The 20,252-nt window shown below is 40.0% G+C and overlaps 1 protein-coding gene across 2 annotated transcripts; it reads right to left on the bottom strand.

Moving 5' to 3' along the window:
• Window positions 1–382: 382 nt before the first annotated feature.
• On the bottom strand, window positions 383–17,980 carry EED (embryonic ectoderm development). 2 transcript variants are annotated; one of them, XM_042024137.1, is made up of 12 exons: window positions 17,468–17,980; window positions 14,498–14,650; window positions 9,072–9,164; window positions 8,081–8,146; window positions 7,265–7,390; window positions 7,065–7,146; window positions 5,383–5,516; window positions 4,408–4,541; window positions 3,185–3,290; window positions 2,253–2,411; window positions 1,734–1,807; window positions 383–712 (listed from the first exon to the last, which is right to left on the bottom strand). In XM_042024137.1, the coding sequence occupies exons 1-12, from the start codon at window positions 17,591–17,593 to the stop codon at window positions 586–588; spliced, it is 1,380 nt and encodes a 459-aa protein (XP_041880071.1). In that variant the 5' UTR covers window positions 17,594–17,980; the 3' UTR covers window positions 383–585. The 2 variants fall into 2 exon arrangements, with proteins under 2 accessions (XP_041880071.1, XP_041880070.1); XM_042024136.1 differs by having other exon boundaries at window positions 5,425–5,516; window positions 17,468–17,616.
• Between the last annotated feature and the right edge of the window lie 2,272 nt (window positions 17,981–20,252).

Raw genomic sequence — 20,252 nt, 5'->3', positions numbered from 1 at the left:
GATCCACAAAACAAAGCCAGTAATGTTTTTTCCCCCATAGTCATTAACAGATACGTTGAAAAGCAAATTCCAATTTGAGATTACTAAAAATGAAATCAATTTCAATCTGCAACTAATTTAAGGAATGAGTTAAAAATATTTTTAGAAATTGTTTAACGATTATGTATATTATATTCTTAAGAATAGCATTTCCTTTGTGTTGCCCCTGAATAATAGCTTCATCGGTTTTCAGTTACAGACGGCACAAAATACAACTGCAAGCATAAATACACCAAATTTCTAGCAAGATGTTGCACATTCACGTGATAGCTCTACTCAAAGAAATTTCCTAGGCCATAAGTAAAAACTCCTTGTGGGAAATAATTAATATGGACAATTCAGAAAACTTTACAAAAATATTTCTTTTTATTAAAAGCAGCAATTTCAAGCAGAACAATACACAGAATGTAAACATCACTAAGTCCAGCTCAAGCCTGCCGAACCTTCGAGAAAGTCTACACTAAATGCATCTACTGTACTAGCAAGTTAACAGACTATATTATAATTTGAAAATATATTTTCTACTATGAATCAAGAAAAAGTACTTTATCGTAATCTGTCCCAGCGCCAGATACTGGCATCATCACACACTGCTATAAGGATACTGCTATCCCTGCTAAAACTGGTCTGTCGGATGGCAGCAACACATTTAGGATGAGTAAGAGTCGTACACCTAGAAAGAAAAGAAAATTATTCAGCTGCAATGTTAAATCTTCCTGCTACATACTGGAGCACTGTTTCAGCAATCCCTTATTGATGTGACCAAGGAGGAATTGAAGGCAACAGGATTATGGCCTTCCTGGTGTATTTTGTATTCTAAATGTGGACTTGGGAAAGCAGAGTTTCCTGTTCACCCACAGTTGTTTCTCATCCACCCAATTTTTAGTGAAGCAAGGATTGAAAGCTTATTGAATCACATTATTTAGGACTTCATAATCAGTGTATTTCCCAGAGTTAGGAATAAAATATCAAAATCAGGTGATAAAAGACTGCAGCACTTTCAGAAACTTCATACATTAATGTACTCATACACATGTATTTACATGGATTATGTAAATAAACATATAGAGATATGTACAACATATAGGGTATATAAAAATATAAGCATAAAATATTTATATATACAGTGTATATCCATTTTATATACAATGTTTTTTGGGAGTGGGTTTGTTTGGGGCCTTTTTTTGGGTTTAGAGGTTTCTTGCATTTGTATGTTTACATACATATGTATCTACATATATCTAAGAGATATGCTGTAAAATTGCCTGGTAACACAGATGAGGAACTGCAAAGCCATACTGTGCTCATAGCTCTCCTTTACACTCTCATTTTTCACTCTGGTCCTGTCGCCTATATCACCTTTGTCACGTGATACACCCACCTAGCACATCATCTTCTAATGGCTTTGCAAAATTTCCACCCAATTAGTTTGTAAGCTCTGTGAGAAATAAATTGTCTTTTACTGTATCTACACATGGTAGCCAGCACTCCAACTGGGGACTCTTGGCGTTACTATAATATAAATTATAAATCAGTGAGATATAATAAAATTAACCTTCAGGGGCTCACAATATTTATTTCCCTAGTAATCATAATGGAGATTAGGTAGTACTGTTAAAGAATTTCTCTAGTTATCAGGAAAGGAAAAAGAAAAGTACCCCAACTCCCTATCTTAGCAAAAACAAAGTACTCACTTAGCTTTATGCGGATCCTCTATTTCTAAATCCCAAACATAAAGTTTGCCAACCTGATTGCCCAGAGCAAGCATCTTAAAAAGAAAGCAGAGGATAGAGAAGTTTTAGAATACTCCATCAAAGAATAAAGTCAGGATTTTATAAAGGCTCTAGAGCTGATAAATTGTGTGTAAACGTTTAAACATGAATGACTTAATGAGTTTGTTGAAAGAGTCAGAAAGGCTGTAGAATTGGCCTCCTTTCTTCCATTTTATCAATCTCTGCAGAGATGGGAGGAAGACATCAGTAAACATATTTTTGGTGGAAAACAAGTATTTATTTGCAGGAATTTTTTTCTACCAGGCAGAACCCACACTAAAAATCTGGAGCTCCTGCAGGTTCATATAAAGCCCCTTAGAGCAAACCATTCTGTTTCTCAAACATCACATGAACCAAGATTTTTCCTATGCCCATAAATATGGAATCAATTAAAAGCTACACACCACCTTCAAATACAGCAAAGTCGAATCTGACACATACCTTTTGCCAGAAATCCATTGAAAATCTCATGTACCATATGTCACACTGGCTATAATCAAATCTCCCAAGAATGGTCACGTTTGACTCGCTGGGCTTGATTTTATCTATATCATCTTCCATCTTGCCAGGCTTCCAGCAAACAATGGCATTTTCACAAGACTGGAATGAAACAATGGCAAACATCACCTGTAATTTATACTGCAGAATCAGTCTAAACATAAGCAAACATTTAATCTCACAGCTTCCCCAATGAGATTACAAAAAGTAGAACTGAAAATCTCATCTCTGTCCTTAGATCACAGCCATATCACCAACAATAATCACTGTCCATCACTGGCAACCTGATGCCCTCACAGCTTTACCAGGTACTGGGACTGCAGGAGCCCTCCCTCACCCGCCTCAGATGAAGTCAACCAGATGTGCTCAAGCACAGTTTCATAAGCAGCTTAAACTCATCTTGGTTTGAGGATTGTTTACCCAATGCCTTTGACTAAGAGGACTGTGCACTCACCAATTGCTGGCATCAAGGCAGTTGGACTGCCTAGTTAATATCTGCAAGCCAATGTTGCTAGTGGACACAACACATTAATCAAAATTACTCCACTATGGTAACTCTCATCTCACTCTTTAGAGACTGGATCCCTCATCAGTATCTATAGATTCCCTTTCTGTATGTTCTGTGCAGATTCTGGTTAGCCAGAAACTCTGTACTTTTAGCAGAGGTACAGCTGTAGTAAGAATTTTACTTTCTAAGTATAAGCTGCCTACCCACACATCCTGACAGTTGAGAAAATTCACAATACACTCCACAAAATCATTTGACACAAGACAGTAATTTAACCTATGACCCAAATGCTAATAAAACCTTTATTGTTTAGGATCCTCAGGACCAGCAAATAAATGTAATGTAGTTGAAAAAACTGCAGCATTACCTTGGAAAGAATTAGATCTCCCAGCCACCGTACACAGTCAACATAATTTCTATGTATGTCTCTTGTAGAAAAGTCAGGAAAGTGAATTTTCTGGGAAACAAAAGGCCTATGGAGAAAATTGCCAAGTGAGATTCAGAGAAACAAACACAGAAGCATAAGTCTCATTTTTAATAACCAGTTTTAACATATTTCGATCTTAAAAGAACAAGCCCAACCTTTTTAAGTTTTATAACAAAGTAGATTTTGTATGCAGGGTTTTTTTTCTTTTTAATAGTAATAGGAACAGTCCCTGTTTTCATCCTCATTCCTAATGAAATAACTAAGTTTCCCACATACAACACTGTGCAGAGACAATGCTGAGCAAAACCACTCCTTCAGATGCTGAATACAACTCCTGTCACCAAATACTTCAAGAACTAATTAAAGCTCAGTCTTCCTGATGCTGCTTCTGCAACATCTAAACTGTTAAATAGAAATGCACACTTAAAAAAAAAAAATCATCATTTTAAAAAAAGCACGCTAAAAAAGCATCATTTAATATTTGGTAACATTACCAAAAAAAGCGAGAGTATTTTCACAGCTAGTCTCATTGCTGAACATGTTCACTGTGTTTTAGACTCTTCAATTCTCTCAATGGTTTAACTGGAAGTTAAGATCAAAAAGTTGAAGAACTTCATAAAGGAGGATTTATCTATCATGTATCTAGTTGCTATGTTTACTTGGTAATTTACTCATATCTGAGGTCAAATCAGAGAATGATGAAAATTAAAGTTACTACTATGTAATCAGTTTTGTCCCCACCCCAAAGTCAAATAATACAGAATAATTAACTACTCAATATCAGATTATTTGACACATTTAATTACACAGATTTGATTTCCTTCTAGAAATTTTGAGATGAGATGAAGAAAAGATATTGACATCTTGAAATGCATGAAATACAAGCTTTAAGATAATAATTCTAGACATTTTCTAGTCAAGCAAATAAGAAATAATTAAGATACTTAAAAATAAAAATCTCGGGACTTTGAATCAGAATTCAACAGAATTCCAGTGAAGCAAACATCAATAAGACCCATAATCTAGTGAGATTCAGTACCCAGCACAACATCCAGGTCACTCACTATCCCCAAGAACTCCCAACTTGGAAAGGAATTAACCTGGACGGTTGATAGGAGTATTCATGTGTTGCAAAGACAGACAAGGAGATGAAGACTACGTACCTGTTGGTTTTATTTGGGTTGTACTCATAAGACTCTTTGATAGCATTAATCATTCTCTTGGAATTAATTCTCCAGAGTTTTAGAGAGTGATCCATCCCACAGGACATGATTTTTTCACCAAGAAGATCATAATCCTATGTATATAAAATAATTTTGAGCACTCCCATCCTAAGATGCATCGTATCAACTCAGATGTTATTCCATCGTTTCCATCAAAACAGCATTTTATGTGTAGAGAATGCAATAAAACTGCATATTTTAAATAGAAAAACACTAAGAATGTAATCCAGCTCACTGCAAAGCAGCACAGCATCTTAATAATTATATTTAGTCTCTCTCAAGAAAGTGAGACATATTCAACAGCACTGACAGACAGTGAATCTACAGCTGGTTCTCCTCCTTCAGTAAGTTCCCTAGGAGCAACTTTCGCAGAATTCCAGGGCTATGACATGGGTGAATAATACAGTGTCAGGTTTCCTACAGATGTACCCTTCACCTTTCACAACAGGTCACACAACAGGAATGGAAAGAGTTCTTAAGAACAGCATATTAAAACTTAACTATTCTAGCTGATATTTGCTGGGTACCAGTGTCTGTTCACAGCCACTGAAAAACAATTTAACTAAACTCAAATAACTTCTTTCCTTCACTACCATGTCTCTCAAGGTTTATTTGCTTATGCTGCTTTGACTTGATAAGACCTCAAGAACTTCAGAAGTGGGACCATCATGAAATGTTTTTACTCCTTCTAGCCCCACTGAGCCCTATTTTGCTCACTTCTAGGCTGCACCCTGAGAAAACCAGCTATTGAAACACACAGATCCTGTCTGTAAGAGGTGGCCACATCAATCAAACCACCTGACATTTAAAGTTGTCTATCCCCTTAAAACAGTATTTATGCACTTCCAGTTGGTTATTTTTAAGTAGCTGTAACATCAAAAACAGTGCACAAGAGGATATAAAGTTGCTTACTACCCTTTGTGTATCTACATGACTGCCCCACAGTCTTCCACTTACTGCACTTAACACCTCATCCCTGTGCCCTTCTACTCCTCCAAATATTGCAACCAGCGTGTCTGTCTGGATGTTCCACAGTCTCAATGCATGATCTATAAAGAACAAATAAAATTACATGCTGCTTTTTATATGGACATTTGAATAATATATTTCAGCTTAACCACTTTCAGTAACAGGTGTTTATGTAAACATCAAAAAAGCACTTAATTCTTCTTCTCGTTAGAAACAATAGAACTGCATTAACTAAAATTGCTATTATAACTAACTGTTAAAAGTAATTCTGTAAGTGAAAAAGTGTGCCCACCCTCTCCCCTAGGGACAGTTTCTAGCAAAAACATGCTCGGATCTTTAGATGATCCAAAAAGCAAAGAAAAGTCTGATCTCAGACAAATATGCTTTTCGTCAGTCTTAAAACCAATTTTATGTATCAAAAAATGCTAGAATTCCTTTCTGCCATTCTAACATCAACATTCAGAAAAGTTGTGATTTTCCATCTTTTAACCTTGAGATTTATTCTTTATGAACCACAGATAGTAGGGAAAGGAAAAACCGTTTCTATAAACAATATGTATTCCAAAGTCAATGAGACTAATCCACATGTTTAAAGAAAGTTTTACTAATTTCTAATGAAGAACCTCTAGTGTATCTCCCATTTGGAAATGGGAACCTCTAGTGTATTTCCCTTTTGGATTCCACAAGTACGCTGCACTTAATTACAGCAACACACAAAATCCCAGAAGGGACACAGGTGGCCATGCAGTCCCAAATATTTTCCTCTTTTTTATTAATCTCTCAGCCAAGTAGTTCTAACATCTCAGCTATTCTCCTGCCTCATGTCTTCTCAGTGATAGTACCTGGTCCAGAGATTGTACATTAAAACTTGCAGTACTGTGGCTAATGTCAAAACAGTATTACAAAGAGAACCTAAAAAATATACAGAAACTGGATGTTTACAGGCCCACAGCACCAACTTGACAGATGCAAGCATCCCAATTCCTGTTCTCATGTAGCTTCATCAGTAAGTCCAAATATACTAAAGTCAAAAGTCTCTTTCAGTGAGTATTTCCAACTCAAGCATTCCTGAAGGCTAGCTCCTTGGGGCAGATCATGCCCTTACTTAACACACAGTCAAGATTAGGAAGTTGTGACTGTTAAAACTTTCGGCACAAGCCCGTAAGACACCATACCAAAAACTCCCTTCACTAATGTTTTTTACACAAAGTCCAATTAAAGTTTCCAAGCAACAGACAATCAAAGTTTTTCCCAAAGAACATGATGGTGAATGCTGCCTGCAACATTAAGACGCCCCCACTAGATGGCAACGTGATTCAACAACTGAAAAATATTTAATTCAACTGTCTGAAAGCAAAGAGCAAACCCAAGGCTCCTGATTGTTCTCTCTCCTAATAAGTAGCACTATTCACAGTCTCTCTGCACCACAGGTGGAGTTATGGCTGTAGGCCATGGATTTAATAAGTATAAAATATATAGCCATGAAAAAGCATGATTTGCTCTCAACTTTCAAGGTGAACTTTTTCAGTGCCATTCATAAAAACAATTCATTAAGGTTTTCGGCCATATTCAAGACCAAACTCCAAAGTATCCTCATTTATACAAAAACAAAAGAGGTTTTTCCTCACCTTTGCTTACAGATAAAAGAAGATTTGGATCTCTTGGATGGAATTTCAGTTCATTGATTGCATTTCCATGGCCCACGTAGTGCTGGGATAGAATTCAGAGACCAAGTTACCATTTCCCCTCATGTTTACTTGTACTTAGAAGAAAAAAGTGTCATGCCTTACTGAAACACAAGCTGCATCTCAAAGTTCTGAACACTCACCTTTATGCACTGCATTGTAATAGGATTAATTATCCTAATAATACCCCTGGATCCTGCCACAGCCAGAAGAGGATGGCTTGTATTGCTATCATATGTCCACGCACAGGTATAGAAATTTTCATCTGCCTGTAATGCCTTAAGTTAAGGATCACAGAACAAACAGGAGATTTCTCTTTTTTAAACATTTTATTCTAAGCAAACTTGTTGCTATTTTATCCAGGTGCCCAGGAGTCTCTGCTGGACCCCATAAGAAAAAGACACATATTCAGTTATCCACCTGCAAATACCAGCAACATCACCTTTTCTGTAGGTGTTAATTACCTCACTTCTGTTCCATAACATACAAGGACACCTTCTCTTTCACGGCATCCCATTTGATTGGGAATAATGAATCACGACTGAGTTCACAAGTTAATGACTTGTGTATTGCAAAGGATCAACACAAGTTATTAATGCTTCAGAGCATGAAACGCAGTTCTTAGGCTTTAAACACAGTTCCAGTTCACAGGGAAACTGAGACAACTGTTAAACAGGGAAACATACAAATAGTAGTGTTGGGAAGATTAAACTGATGGAGAACTAGTTTTCAAATACTTTAATACAGTCTGGTCAATGAGTCTGCATTTTTAACATTTTTTTAACAGGAGGGATTCTAGGATGTGGGAAAGAGGCAAGACTTGGACCTAACATAAAGAATGCACCACATGAGCAAAGTATGAAATCACAGACAAAACATTTGTATGCTTTTTCCTACAAAGCCTCTTGATTTTTCATAAAGAGGAAGAAAACACGTGGGTATTTAACTTAAAAGGATACATCAGCATCCACATAAGACTGCAACAGACGGATTTCTCCTTGGGAATGACACTCATATAAAGTAACCTGGAGGCAAAAAACCAAAAATAAGTAAGTGGGAGAGACTGCTGCTTAGTTGTGACATATCAAAAGAAATCACATGCACCCATCTATTGACTGCCTGATGGGGAGAGGTAGAGTGCATCTACAGTTTAGTTTTCATCATCTATTTGTCTCCAACAGGTGAAAATGGTTTGATAAAAGAATGCCCACAGCACTTTCAGTAAAGCACCATTCCAGGACTTGTCAGCTGTCCTTCCCAGATACTAAAGTCTATTATTTGAATTGTCTTAATAAGATAAACCCTTGTTGGAATTAATTACCATAGTCATCTCTAACATGACTTGGTCTTTTAATGACTCATTGAAACCTTGCTTCAACTTAGTTTAATACTTTTGGTGACTTGCCAGACAGAACAAACCTAGAAATGAAATACTTCTCATTTATTCACGACAGTTGCATAGAACACACTTCAGGAGTTATTTTCAAGACTGAAATGACATTGATTCTTATTCAGAGGAAGTCTATAAATTGACTCCACACAGGCCATCAATTTAGCTACTAAGCTGGCTGGTATCACTGCAGACAGTTCTCACCCCGTATATATGAGTATGTATGAGTACATGACCTTTAGAAAATAATAACATTTATGAAGAGCAATTTTATTGAGAAGGTACATTTATGCACCTCTCTTCCTTATCCCATATGCATATTACTGAAGGACTTTTTTCTTCACTACACAGGTTAATTATCAAATAGCTAATATATGACTTCGTAGAACAATCCAAAGGACACAACTCTCCCACATAACAGATGCTACACATCTTAGAAATACATCTGTTTATATTAAGTATTGTGTGCCCATACCAAACACAGGTAAAGGGATTGCTTGAAAACAGGAATGCATGCAGAACCACACAGAAGGGCGTATGGTGAAAAGCAGATTACTCACTCTGTTGCTGCCTACAGTGGCAAAAACAAGAGGATCACCTTCTTTACTGTGCCAGTTAAACTGGACACCAAACAGAGGCTGGCCATGGTCCTCCTATAGGGGTAAAGTAAGATTAGAGATAAAAAAAACAACAAAACCCACAGGCATATTATTGCTGTGAAATTCAACAGTTCAATTAACAAGTTTCCCTCCTCAAACTAATGGATTCACAGCCAGTATAATTTTAGACAGTGAACAGTTAACAATCAATAGTTTTGTAACATCACATTTTAACTTAGCTGTCGTAAATGGAGGTTAAAGGAATATTCTGACAAACACACCCCTCCCCTTTCTTTTTCCACCAAGCTTTTAAAAAGTAAAGGGGAAGAACTGTTCTCTCAGTTACGGCCAGAAGCTGGCAGAACTCCCAAGTTATAGCTGCAGCTCTACTATTCTGTTTTGCAATTTTCAACAAGGTAACTTCTGCATCTAAGGTCACACCTATATGCATTTTCTATCTTAATTACTTATACACAAGGATTTGCAACTTCCCAGGGAAGAATTACCAGGAGAGAGAAGAATTATATTGGTAAAAGGATGGAGAAGGGCCACATTTAACTATTACATTACAGTTAGGTCTTGTAACTTTGTCAAAGACACAAGCAACTCTCCCCGGCATGTCACAATACTGCTACAAAGTTCATGTCTACAAAGTGTTTTCAGATTGCCTTTACAAACAGTTACCAGAGAAATGCCAAGTATTATTTTTACACAACTTACATCAGTTTGAGAGAAAAAAAAAAGCAGATATGTTTATGAATTGTGATGAATATGGTGGTGCTTGCTAATAATTGATAACAGTATTTTGGCCTGTCCTGACAGGATGTTTTCAGCAAGAATAATGCTCATTGAAGTGCCTCCCCACAGGGGACTGTCTGGGACAGTGCAGGCAGGAAGGAAGTGTCTCATGATGGCTGTTAAGCAGCCTTCAAATGGCAGCGCTTCAGAGACAACCCGAGAAGCACCAGCCCTGGCAGCTCTGGCCTATCCAAAACCAAACAATAAATTTGAGATGGGGGTGCAAGTAGGGAGTCTAACACTACTCAGAAAAAGAAAAGTAAAGGAAGTCTGGAAAAATTTTAAATAGTATTATTTACTGAGAAAGGCATTATCTGTTATTAACAAAAACATCTAGAAGAGCTAGAAATAGAAAGCAGAAAACCTTTCAGAGATGAAGGCCCTCCTGCAATTCTTAAGAGAGGTAACAACTTTCAAAGCTCAGCACAGCTCAAAAAGAATTGTTCAAAGTTCAACTCAAAGTATTACCCATACAAAAGAACAAACTAATGGCTTTATGGGATGAGGGGCACGGGCTATTAGGAAAGAGTAAAGTAGCAAGGTTATTAGTAATCCCAGGACAGAAGGAAAAAGCAGGTATTCAGTATCTGTAAAGCAATACAGTTGAACTAGAAATGAAGAATGAGGAAAACTGTAAGCCATAAAATTGCATACACAAGGCCATGATTTTTGTGTGCAATACATTCATTAATTTTACTTTGTAGCAATAAATTTATTAATTTTACTTGGTAGCCTTGATTTTTGAGCGTATTTAAGTCTTGTTTGAAGAGAATGGCTGAGAGATCAAATTCAGAATGCTTAATAAAGTTCTTCCACTGATAATTACTAGGTTTCAAAATTCTGCTTGAAGGAGTTCATGCTGGTGAATAGTGAGAACTTCTAACATATCACATGAAGTAACACAGGTAAAATGCATGGATTCCTACTGCTTTAGTACAGATGCATATTAGCAGGTTTTGCATTTGTTTTTCTGGAATAACCTTGTTTTCTGTCATATGCCCTGTTTCTGATAAATTTAACAAAATACAAAAAGTGAAAAGCAGTATGTTTTTTGCCCTCAAGACAGGATATTTTTTCAGCATAAGTTGCAGTAAGTTTCTGATTTTCTAGGTAGGACCCAGACCAAGTTAATAAGTAGAGGTATATAACGGAGTGCTATACTCTTTCTATATTTTTATATTTGAGTACATACCTAAAGTATTTTGCAGGCTTTTTCAATGAAAACCTATTTCCCTGGAAAAAATTACTCTGCAAGACAAATGTGTTTAGTCCACTTACTTCACCCACACTACATTTCTCACACCAGGTGCTACAATCTCCAAGAGCCTGACCATACATATTGCAGTTTTGCTGGTGTTTGATGGATGAAGCAGCCAGGCAGAGGCTCTGGCAGGAAGATACCAGTGTATCTGCAGAAGGTCTACTCCTATTTAAATTCCCAACATCCTCACTGATCAGGAACAGCACATAGCTATTCTGAAAATACCTGTCTCTTCTAATTCTTGTCCCAAGTGCTAAACAATGAAGGAGGTTTTCCAAAACATCATATTTCTAAGTGCCGTGTACAATGGTTATGCTCAGATGCCAAGTATGTGACACAAATCTGACACTGGTTTGTACAGACAGAAGTGACCCAGATACCCGTCCAAAAGTAAAATTGTGAAATGCCATCTTGTCCCTGGTATGAATAAAGGGCACGAAACCCAAAGTACTCAGGTTCTTCATGCACTAGAGAAAGAAGGCAGAGGAGAAAACAGACCTATTGCTACAAAAGCAAATAAATAAAACAATCAATGGTGAGTTCCAGCCTTATTCACTCAACACCAACCCAGGTTCAATCAAAAAGTAATACTAGACCTGTTTTTAGACACAAGTACTATGCCAACACAAAAAATAATCACCTGCATGAATGCCTTTTAATATACGTCACCCACACTGCTAGTGGGGAACCAACTGCCCACACATGCATTTCCAATACCCAGAAGGGGAAGTAAGCCATTATGGGCAGTGGGTTTAGTTACATTTAGTCTCCATTACACATCAAGAAGCTAGAATCCTGTGTGGCATTGGATACTGGTTCCCAGGTCAGGGGACAGCAAGCAGAAGCTGAGACAACACCAGGCTGCTTACAACTTTTAACACACACTGTAAGCAGAAGCAAAGGGTAGAGAAAATAATTGCATTGCTTTAAAGGGAGCACAACAAAGCAAAATATACATGGTTTTCTGACAAAAGATCTTTAAGCAAAACATATATGGATATATGAGGATGTGTTAGCTGTATACGCTCATTTATAAACCCTATTTCCATTCATCCCACAGAAAGCAAAGATTTTTCAGTACATCTTACAGTGACTTAGTACTCCAAAAAGAAAAAAGGCAGCTTTTTATTTCCTGTTGTTTTCCGAGTTGTATTTTCTCTCCTGATGCTTAAATTTCACCCAAAATAACTTCCAAAGTAGTGTTTGAAAAGCATATTTAGCAAGCACTGAGTTTTTCAGGCTGAGTCATAACCGTTTAACACTCAAAGCAGACAGTAATGGCCATATTTCTTTGTTTCCCCAAGGAAAGAAGTAAAAAGCAAAACAAGAGGGGAAAACCAAGAGTACAAAAGTGGAAAAACACACAACTTATACACCCCTAAAGAATATTCATTTCTATATTTTTACATCATGTTGACCCTTGATTAACTTCAATATCAGCACCTTACAGCATAGTTTAAAAACATAAACTAGGGGATATATGATGTGGTACTCAAAGAGTCACGAGCGTCTTTCTAAACCCACATACAACACTCAATCATTAGAGTTCTCTTCAGAGTATCTGCAAAATTAGTATGGAAGAACAGGAAAAGGCAAAGGAGAGGCTTCCTCAATTATGAAGTAGAAAACCAAATTTGGCTGCTACCTAGTCTTTGTCTTAACATGCACATCTCATATTATTTAGCATTAATTTCAGATCAAAAAGAAATGGGGGGAAAAAAGCAAATAAAAATACCCCACGTAATTGAAAGGCTACATTTACTCCCTCACAGCTTGATTCCACTTGCACAGGAATCTGTTCACAGGCCCTGATTCAAATCCACGGAAATCAGGGATTGCGTAGTTTCATAGTTTGGTCTTTTGGGTCACTCTACAGTGGGGTCTGGATTGACACTGAGGTGAGGGAATGTTTTGTCTTCCCAGAAGACACTTGGAAAGTACTAACCCTTTTTGTCTGCAGACAGAAAACAAGTATGAGTAACAAAGCTCAGAACTTGTTAGAAGTTTGGGTGCCCAAAGGGCCGTGTCTGTGTCTGAAGTATGACTTGAAGCCGCAAATAGCACCATCCGCGGGGGCGATTCATGCGAATCACAGGAACTGCTGCCTACCTTGGTGAAATGAAACAACTTCCCTTCCTCCTACACCCTCAAAGGACTGGAGGTAATTTTTATATTTCAAGAACACAGTAAGATCAATTTGTTTCCCAGATACTTTTGTCAGCGTAACTTTATATCACAGTTTCTCCAGTGGCAACGCTCATTTAGGTTTCCATGCTGCAAACCTTTTTTACGCCCTCGCACTCAGTACCCCAGTGTTTCAGTAAGGCAGCCTGAAGACAAAGCTCAGAAAGAGCCACATCAGCACAGCTCCACAGTTAAGCATGGGGGAATGACAAAACATTCTTAGAGCAAGTCTGCAGAAAATATCCACTACTGAGCCGCACAGATCCTCGTGCCAAATAAATACAGACTGTAACGAAACTCCCATCTTGCTCCAGACACAATCATTTTTTATTTAGAAATCTTCTAAAAATCAAATCCTAGGGCTTATTTACAGCTTTTGCTACATAAACATCCCACACGAGGCTGAGGAATGAGAAAAAAAGAACATCCTGGCAGCCTAAAATAGTCATGAATGAGAAAACTCATTCAGTCCACCATAGTCCGTCACTAGTGCAGAAGAAAATAGCCCCATGCAAAAACAGCAGAACAGGGAGTAAAGACCATGAATCCACATCTCTTAAAACCATCAGGTGTTATATGGGAAGATACATACTATCTAAATCAGGTGCTAACACATGATCCCAACACTCACAATAAATTAACCAAATTGCACCACATAGTAGTTATGATACTGCCAGAGGACGGAAAATACCTGATCTGGTGTGTGTTAGGTAAAAGCTACTCTAATATTGTTGGGTTGATTTGCTTGGGGTTTTTTTTCAACATGTAGAAAAACCTGTGCAGGTTCTGTGCTTTGCATGGAGTTGTCACAGATTTTGGTTTAGTTCAATTTGTTCATCTAACTTCTTATATTTATCACTAGCATCCAGAACTTCAATGAAATACATAATTATAGCATAACTTCGCAAACTGCACAAAAATGGGGTTTAATTGCAGCACTACCTACTGTTTCCTATTTCTCTTTACCCCTTTTCTTCAAAACTTTGGGTATTCCAAGTAAGAAAGGTACTCGCTTCAAATTAGCAGGGAACATAATTGTTTAAAGATATTTAAAAGTATCTAGGTTGACACTGTCTCACGGCCAACACTAACACTGCTGCCAGCAAGTGGTGCCCAGCATTCCCTGAAGCCCACACATACCTACCTTTAGGCTATTTACACATTTGAAGGAATATTTGCACTTCTTTGACTTCCATTTTCCTTTCCCCCAGCTTTTTCTTCCTGGTGCATTAGGAGTGTTTGTCGGTGTATCAGGGCGTTCGGTGTTAGTACCGCTTTCAATACTAACGGCATCATCCTGAAAACATTCAAAATCATATAGAATGTCACAAAGACATCATTAACTGCTGTATAAATTCAACTAATCTTGCAGCACTTGGCCTTTTCACTTTTTCTTCTCATCCATAAGAAGAGATCTCCCAGGACTTGCTGTTATTTAGATTCATGTATTTAAATCTAATGCCAACATAATAGTATTCCTCTCTAGAAACAGAACATGAATCACACAAGGATTACTCCAAGAGGGAGAGATACGAACTGTGACCCAGTGATGTTTCTTCAGAATACTGGTTGCTGCTCTTAACAAAATGTCTAGAGATAAAGTAGCTGCTTCCCTTAGAGAACATCTCTGATCCAGATGAAGTGAGTACTTCTGAAGTACCGAAGAAGAGCTGTTTGTGTAAAAACATGAGGCTTGACCTTACCTAGAACCAAGCCATTCTGAGGCTTCTGTACACCCTCAGCAGCACCAGTCACAGCACAGCTCCGCAGTGGGTCAGCATCAACATCAGAAGACAAAGTCTCACCTCTCTCTCCTGCTCTTTCCCACAGATACCTACTTTTTTCCACTGAAAGCTAAATTCTGATCAGTTAACTAATCCAATTGGCCCTCCAACCATTAGCATAAGAATGGGGAAAACTGAAGAAAAGAGATACCCAAAACACCCCTTTTCCAGCCGTGCAGAGATTTTAAATCAGCTTTGGACAATCAGCAGAAACTACAACTTCATGTGTGGTCTTACTGCAGTGCACTGTTTAAAAGGACATGTCCCTGCATAACCCATCAGAGAGCACTTCACCTTTACCTGCATTGTACCTGCCAACCCTGTGCTTCCATGTGAGTATGTTCAGCTTGCTAAAAATCAACTTTTCCCATTCTTTCTGGCAAGACAGTCTGTTCACTTTCCATCAGAGTAGTGGGGGGAAAACAACTCATCCCAGGCCAAGCAATTTCTAGAGCTGAACTAAGGCAGACAGAGGCAGACAACAGCCTGTCACTGGAGGAGATTCAAGCTGCACTAGGAAGTCCACGAGGAATATGGAATGAGGTCAACTATAAACATTAATACACCAATTCCCACCAAGCATTTATTCTTTGTCCCAGTTTCATGTCTGTGTTATCAGAAGCCTGTAGAGGTGTACTAGTCTTTGTCTGCCCAACAACTCTGAAAAACAGGACATTCAGAGGAGAAAAAGGAGGAGAGATACCACACAAACCCGTAAGTGTGCTGCCCAAATCTGGAGTCATTTCCTTCACTTTGTACCCCTAAAAGAGCCAATCCTCCACTAATATGCATAACCAAGTTTAACAATTTTTACGTTTTCCTGTTTTTTCTCCTTTACCCTAAAAAATGTCAGAGTTTGCCCAATTCTCACCTCCCAACAGCACTTGCCAGAATTTTAATACTTGACAAGACTGAAGTTTTCTCTGGACTAGCCACATATTGTCAGCGAGAGAACACCAGGCAGCTAGTGTGGTGCTACTACACCAGGTATCTGCAACTACCACATAACCAACAAACCTGCACATGGGACACCTGTAGAGCAAAACACACCCCTTCTCCAAATCAACACTATTATGTCAATTTTAAACAGAATCCCCCATCTTGCAGAAGTAGTGGAGTCCAGTAACAAACTCTTGAAAAAGGAATCCCTTCACTGCTGAGGCAACCCACATCAGGGAATCATATAATCATAGAGTGGTTTGGGTTGGAATGGACTTTAAAGATCATCTAGTCTAGCCCACTGCCATGGACAGGGACACCTTTCACTAGACCAGATTACCTAGGAGCCACATTCAGCCTTAAAACACCTCCAAGGATGGGGCATCCACAACTTTTCTGGGCAACCTGTTCCATGGTTACTGGTAGAACACAGCTGACAGCAAAGCAAGCCTGAATGTCTGTCACCAAATTACACTTCGATCCACAAACGCTGCTGAGCTATGAAAAAAAACAAGAGCAGTGGTGTGGAACATCTCAAACCTGCCTGTCACCTCACAAACACCACTTCCAAAAGTTGCAGAGGATGTAGTCCACATCCCTCACTAGCTGGATAAGTGCAGAAAAAAACCTCCACGCTCTATAAAACGCACACACAAATAACCCCCTCCACACCAGTAACTACATAAAGTGACTGCTCGATACCTTAGATTAAGTTTACCTTTCAGGTATAAAGTTATTCTACATCAATCACATTACCTTTACTCCGAACACTAGAATTTCAACTAACTTAAGAGATTACAGACGCCATCCCTGCTGCCTTCTGCTGACGGTAGCTTACGAGCACCATCGCCTACTTCTCATTCGCCAAGAGGCTGCACACATAAACTTGTGCTGCATGTTACTCTACAACGTGACAGTGAAGACACACGATGCAAAACTGCAAGAAAGATGGAAAATTCTGCTGGATTGCAGGAGAAAAAAAAAAAAGAGAGAAGTCTGGCGTTTTGAAGCAGAGTTCGAGACAGAGCCCGCTCACAGTCTGGGCCTCAAATCCACCTTCACCCACGTGGAGGCAGAGCGAGCGTCTCTCCCCCAGACCCTCCTCGGTCTCTCCTACCGGGGCCTCCCTCCAGCGGCCCCGAGGGGCGGCCACCGAGCCGAGACGGGTGGGCTGAGACCCCTTCTCCCTCTCCCCCCTCACCCCTTCTCCCGTCCGGAATACGGCGATGTTCCCCCACGGCGGGGCCCGCCTGGGACGGGCGGCGGCGGCCCCCCCTCCCCTCAGCGCTCCCGCCCGCCCCCGGCGCGAGGCCCCGTGCCCGCCGCGCGCGCGCTCCCGCCACACCACCTCCCCCCACCCCTCCTGCCGCCTCCCCCTCGCCCGGCCTCACGTTCTCGTCTCCGGACAGATCCCCGGGATTACTGTTCTCGTCGCTGCTCAGCTTCTGCTTCTTCGCCGGCATCTCTCCCGCCGGTGCCGCCGCCGCCGCCGCCGGGGCTTCTCCCCGCTCAGACATCTTCCCCGCCCCCCACCCACCGCCACGCAGCCGCAAAGCGCGGACGAGGAGGTTGGAACGGCTGTGCCGTAAAGCGGCCCCGCTGCCGCGGCCGGAGCCGCTGCGCCGGCGGAGGAGCGCCCTTCCCGCCGCTGGAAAAGCGCCTTTCCCGCCGCTGGAAAAACGCCCTTCCCGCCGCCTCGGGGGCTGAGCGGGCGGCGGGAGCCCCTCTCGCCTTGGGGGGCTCTGCCGAGAACTAGCCCGCGTGTTCACAGCACGGCAGCGTGGTGGCACTTGCCTAGCGCTGCCTGTAGCCCGAGCACGCGTGTGATGGAGAAACAAACAGCCCCTTTCGCCACGGGTGTTACTGACCCCTCTGTCCGTCTTTTCTTGTGCCCAAAGGGTCTGTTGGGGCCTTTTTGAGTTCTCTTACTCCTCGAAAGTCCTTCAGTCTGGAAATAAAGTTTCCGGATAAGAAAAACAGGCTCTTCTCTGCTTCCTACTCCTGTACTCCCTGGCAAGCTACTTCTGCAGCTATAAATTAAATAACTGCAGTTGCCAGTTTTTTATTTATTTACTTATTCACAAACCACAGGTCCCTGAGTCATAATTATTATGAAGAGCAAAAAAAAAAAAAAAAAGCTTCTAACAAAGAGGAAAAGTAATGTGCCCACAGGCACAGCATCTTATCTGCTACTCTTGAAGAGGCAGAAACGAGTCTTTTCTCCCTGCGGGAGACATTCCAGTCTCAAAAAAGCTTAAAAAGCTTTGAGGGAAGTGACAGAAGTGAACCGTGCCTAGTATATAAACTTTAATCTCGCATGAACTTCAGAGATAAAGAGGAAGAGATATACTTCAAATGGTGCGTGTATTACAGTGTTTTTAGCAATAAACAGTTTCTCTTCTGCAGAACTGTAGGCTCCAATGAAGCATTACACAACATATAGCAAAAGGTGGTAGTTTACAGGTAAACTACCTGCCTAGGTCTGTGCTGTAAGATCGAGGTTTTGATAGAAATGTTTGTGGGAAAATATACAGGCTTGTTTCTAAAATATGACAGGATGTTTTCTAGACTGATGTAATAAAGACTAAATCACGACTGTGCTGCAGATTTGTTAAAAGAAGGGCAGCCACAAAGTTTTCAGCAGAGAGAGTTTTTAACTTCTCCCTGTGAGTGCCCCTTAGCTACTGGGGAGAAGACAGCTCCCCTTCGTCCTGCAGCTGTCAGCTGACATGCTCCAGACGTCCAGCTGAGCTGCACGTTCAACTGCACCACGTTTCACCAGCTCACAAGAGAAGTGGAAGCCTCAGCTAGCCTGTGCTTCATGGCCAGCGTGCAGAAAGGTTCCTCACCCACTCCACAATCAATCAGTTTCAATCAGTTCGTGTCCCTCACAGACTGCTGTGTCCTGGCAGGTCTATGCCTTCTCCTATTTTCCAGATGCTGGGGAACCTCCTTCTCCAGGTGATAGCTCTGCTTCCCTCTCGAGACACTTTTTAGTCTAAACCACTTGCTTTTTTTTTTGCTTTCTTAGAAGATATGAAAGGCTGGTGTACCAGGGGAGCCCAGTTTCCAAATGTCATAGTACATTTCATCAAGCTTCTATTTAAAGAATTAGTTGTGTGGTTAAACACAAGCTTGAAAGTTTGGAGAATTTGCTTCAATTTGTGCTCTTCTGAGATGCTCTTTGGAAAGCCTCCATGCTTTTCTTTGCCTCAGTTTCTCAACAGTGTTACAGGAGAAGCGCTTCTTACATCCCAGAGGGGTATTATGAAAAAATATGGTTCATTATTTGTTTAATTAGTATAATACTGCTATATAAATACCATATGCATATTAACTAAGAAGTAATAGGGCCCTTGATATAGTGTATAGAGGAAAACAGGAGAACAATAAAGTATTTTTTAAAAATCTGCAGTCAGTTTTAAGTAGTGATTTAATGGTATTTTAAAAGCACATGGTGGGTACCTGGGAGACTGGATTTAATTTTGGCAAAGATTTTGCCAAATATGTGTTCTCATAGGATTGCAATAATAACTGTCAAAAAATTTCTGGAACGCCTCAAAGACATAGGGTCTTAAGAGATGGTCTGGCTTGGTTTGGTTTGGTTTTTTTTTAACACATACCACAATATTTCTGGATCATTCAGGGACATTGAAATACTTTTTATATATATGGGTAGAAAGTAAACCGGTCTCACGCCTTTCATTCATTCTCTTCCAGGCAAGCTTCTTCACAGAATCATGGGATTGTGGAGGTTGAAAGGAATCTCCAAAGCTCATCATCTCTAACCCCTGTTCAAAGGGCCAGTTAAAGCCAGTTCCTCAAGGCCTCATTGAGTCCAGTTACAAATACCTTCAATGCAAGCTATTTTGCAGCCACTGTGGTCTTCTGTGTTCAGTGTTTAACTACCCTCATGGTAATCTTTCTTTTAAGTTGTAATTAGTCAGAAATTTGCATGCTTCAATTAGTGTCCTTTGCCTTTTCCGTGTCCTTTGTGACTGGGTCTGCCCCCTGCTCCATGGAGCAGCAGACCTATATGTTCCTCAGCCTTCCTTTTGCTGCCACTGTACCTACAGAAGCTTTTCCTGGTAACCTTCCCCTCCCTGTCTGGTTTCATCTCCCAGATGAGCTTTGGCTTTCCTACCACCAGCCCTACATGCTGAAGCAATATCTCTG

Source organism: Corvus kubaryi, unplaced genomic scaffold (assembly GCF_017639235.1).
Source record: "Corvus kubaryi isolate FWS band 111438036 unplaced genomic scaffold, C.kubaryi_AGA036_p1.0 37260, whole genome shotgun sequence".
Lineage (NCBI taxonomy): Eukaryota > Metazoa > Chordata > Aves > Passeriformes > Corvidae > Corvus > Corvus kubaryi.
Note: the sequence above shows the minus strand (reverse complement) of the source record. Positions and strands in the feature narration are given on the sequence as shown.

Bases quoted from the DNA above. Each gene is read 5' to 3' on its own strand.
- EED (XM_042024137.1), bottom strand. From the start codon at position 17,593: ATGTCTGAGCGGGGAGAAGCCCCGGCGGCGGCGGCGGCGGCACCGGCG. The intron at 14,651-17,467 runs GTGAGGCCGGGC...GAATGTTTTCAG, and splicing joins ATCTGTCCGGAGACGAGAAC to GATGATGCCGTTAGTATTGA. The intron at 5,517-7,064 runs GTGAGGAAAAAC...TGTTCTTTATAG, and splicing joins TCTTTTATCTGTAAGCAAAG to ATCATGCATTGAGACTGTGG.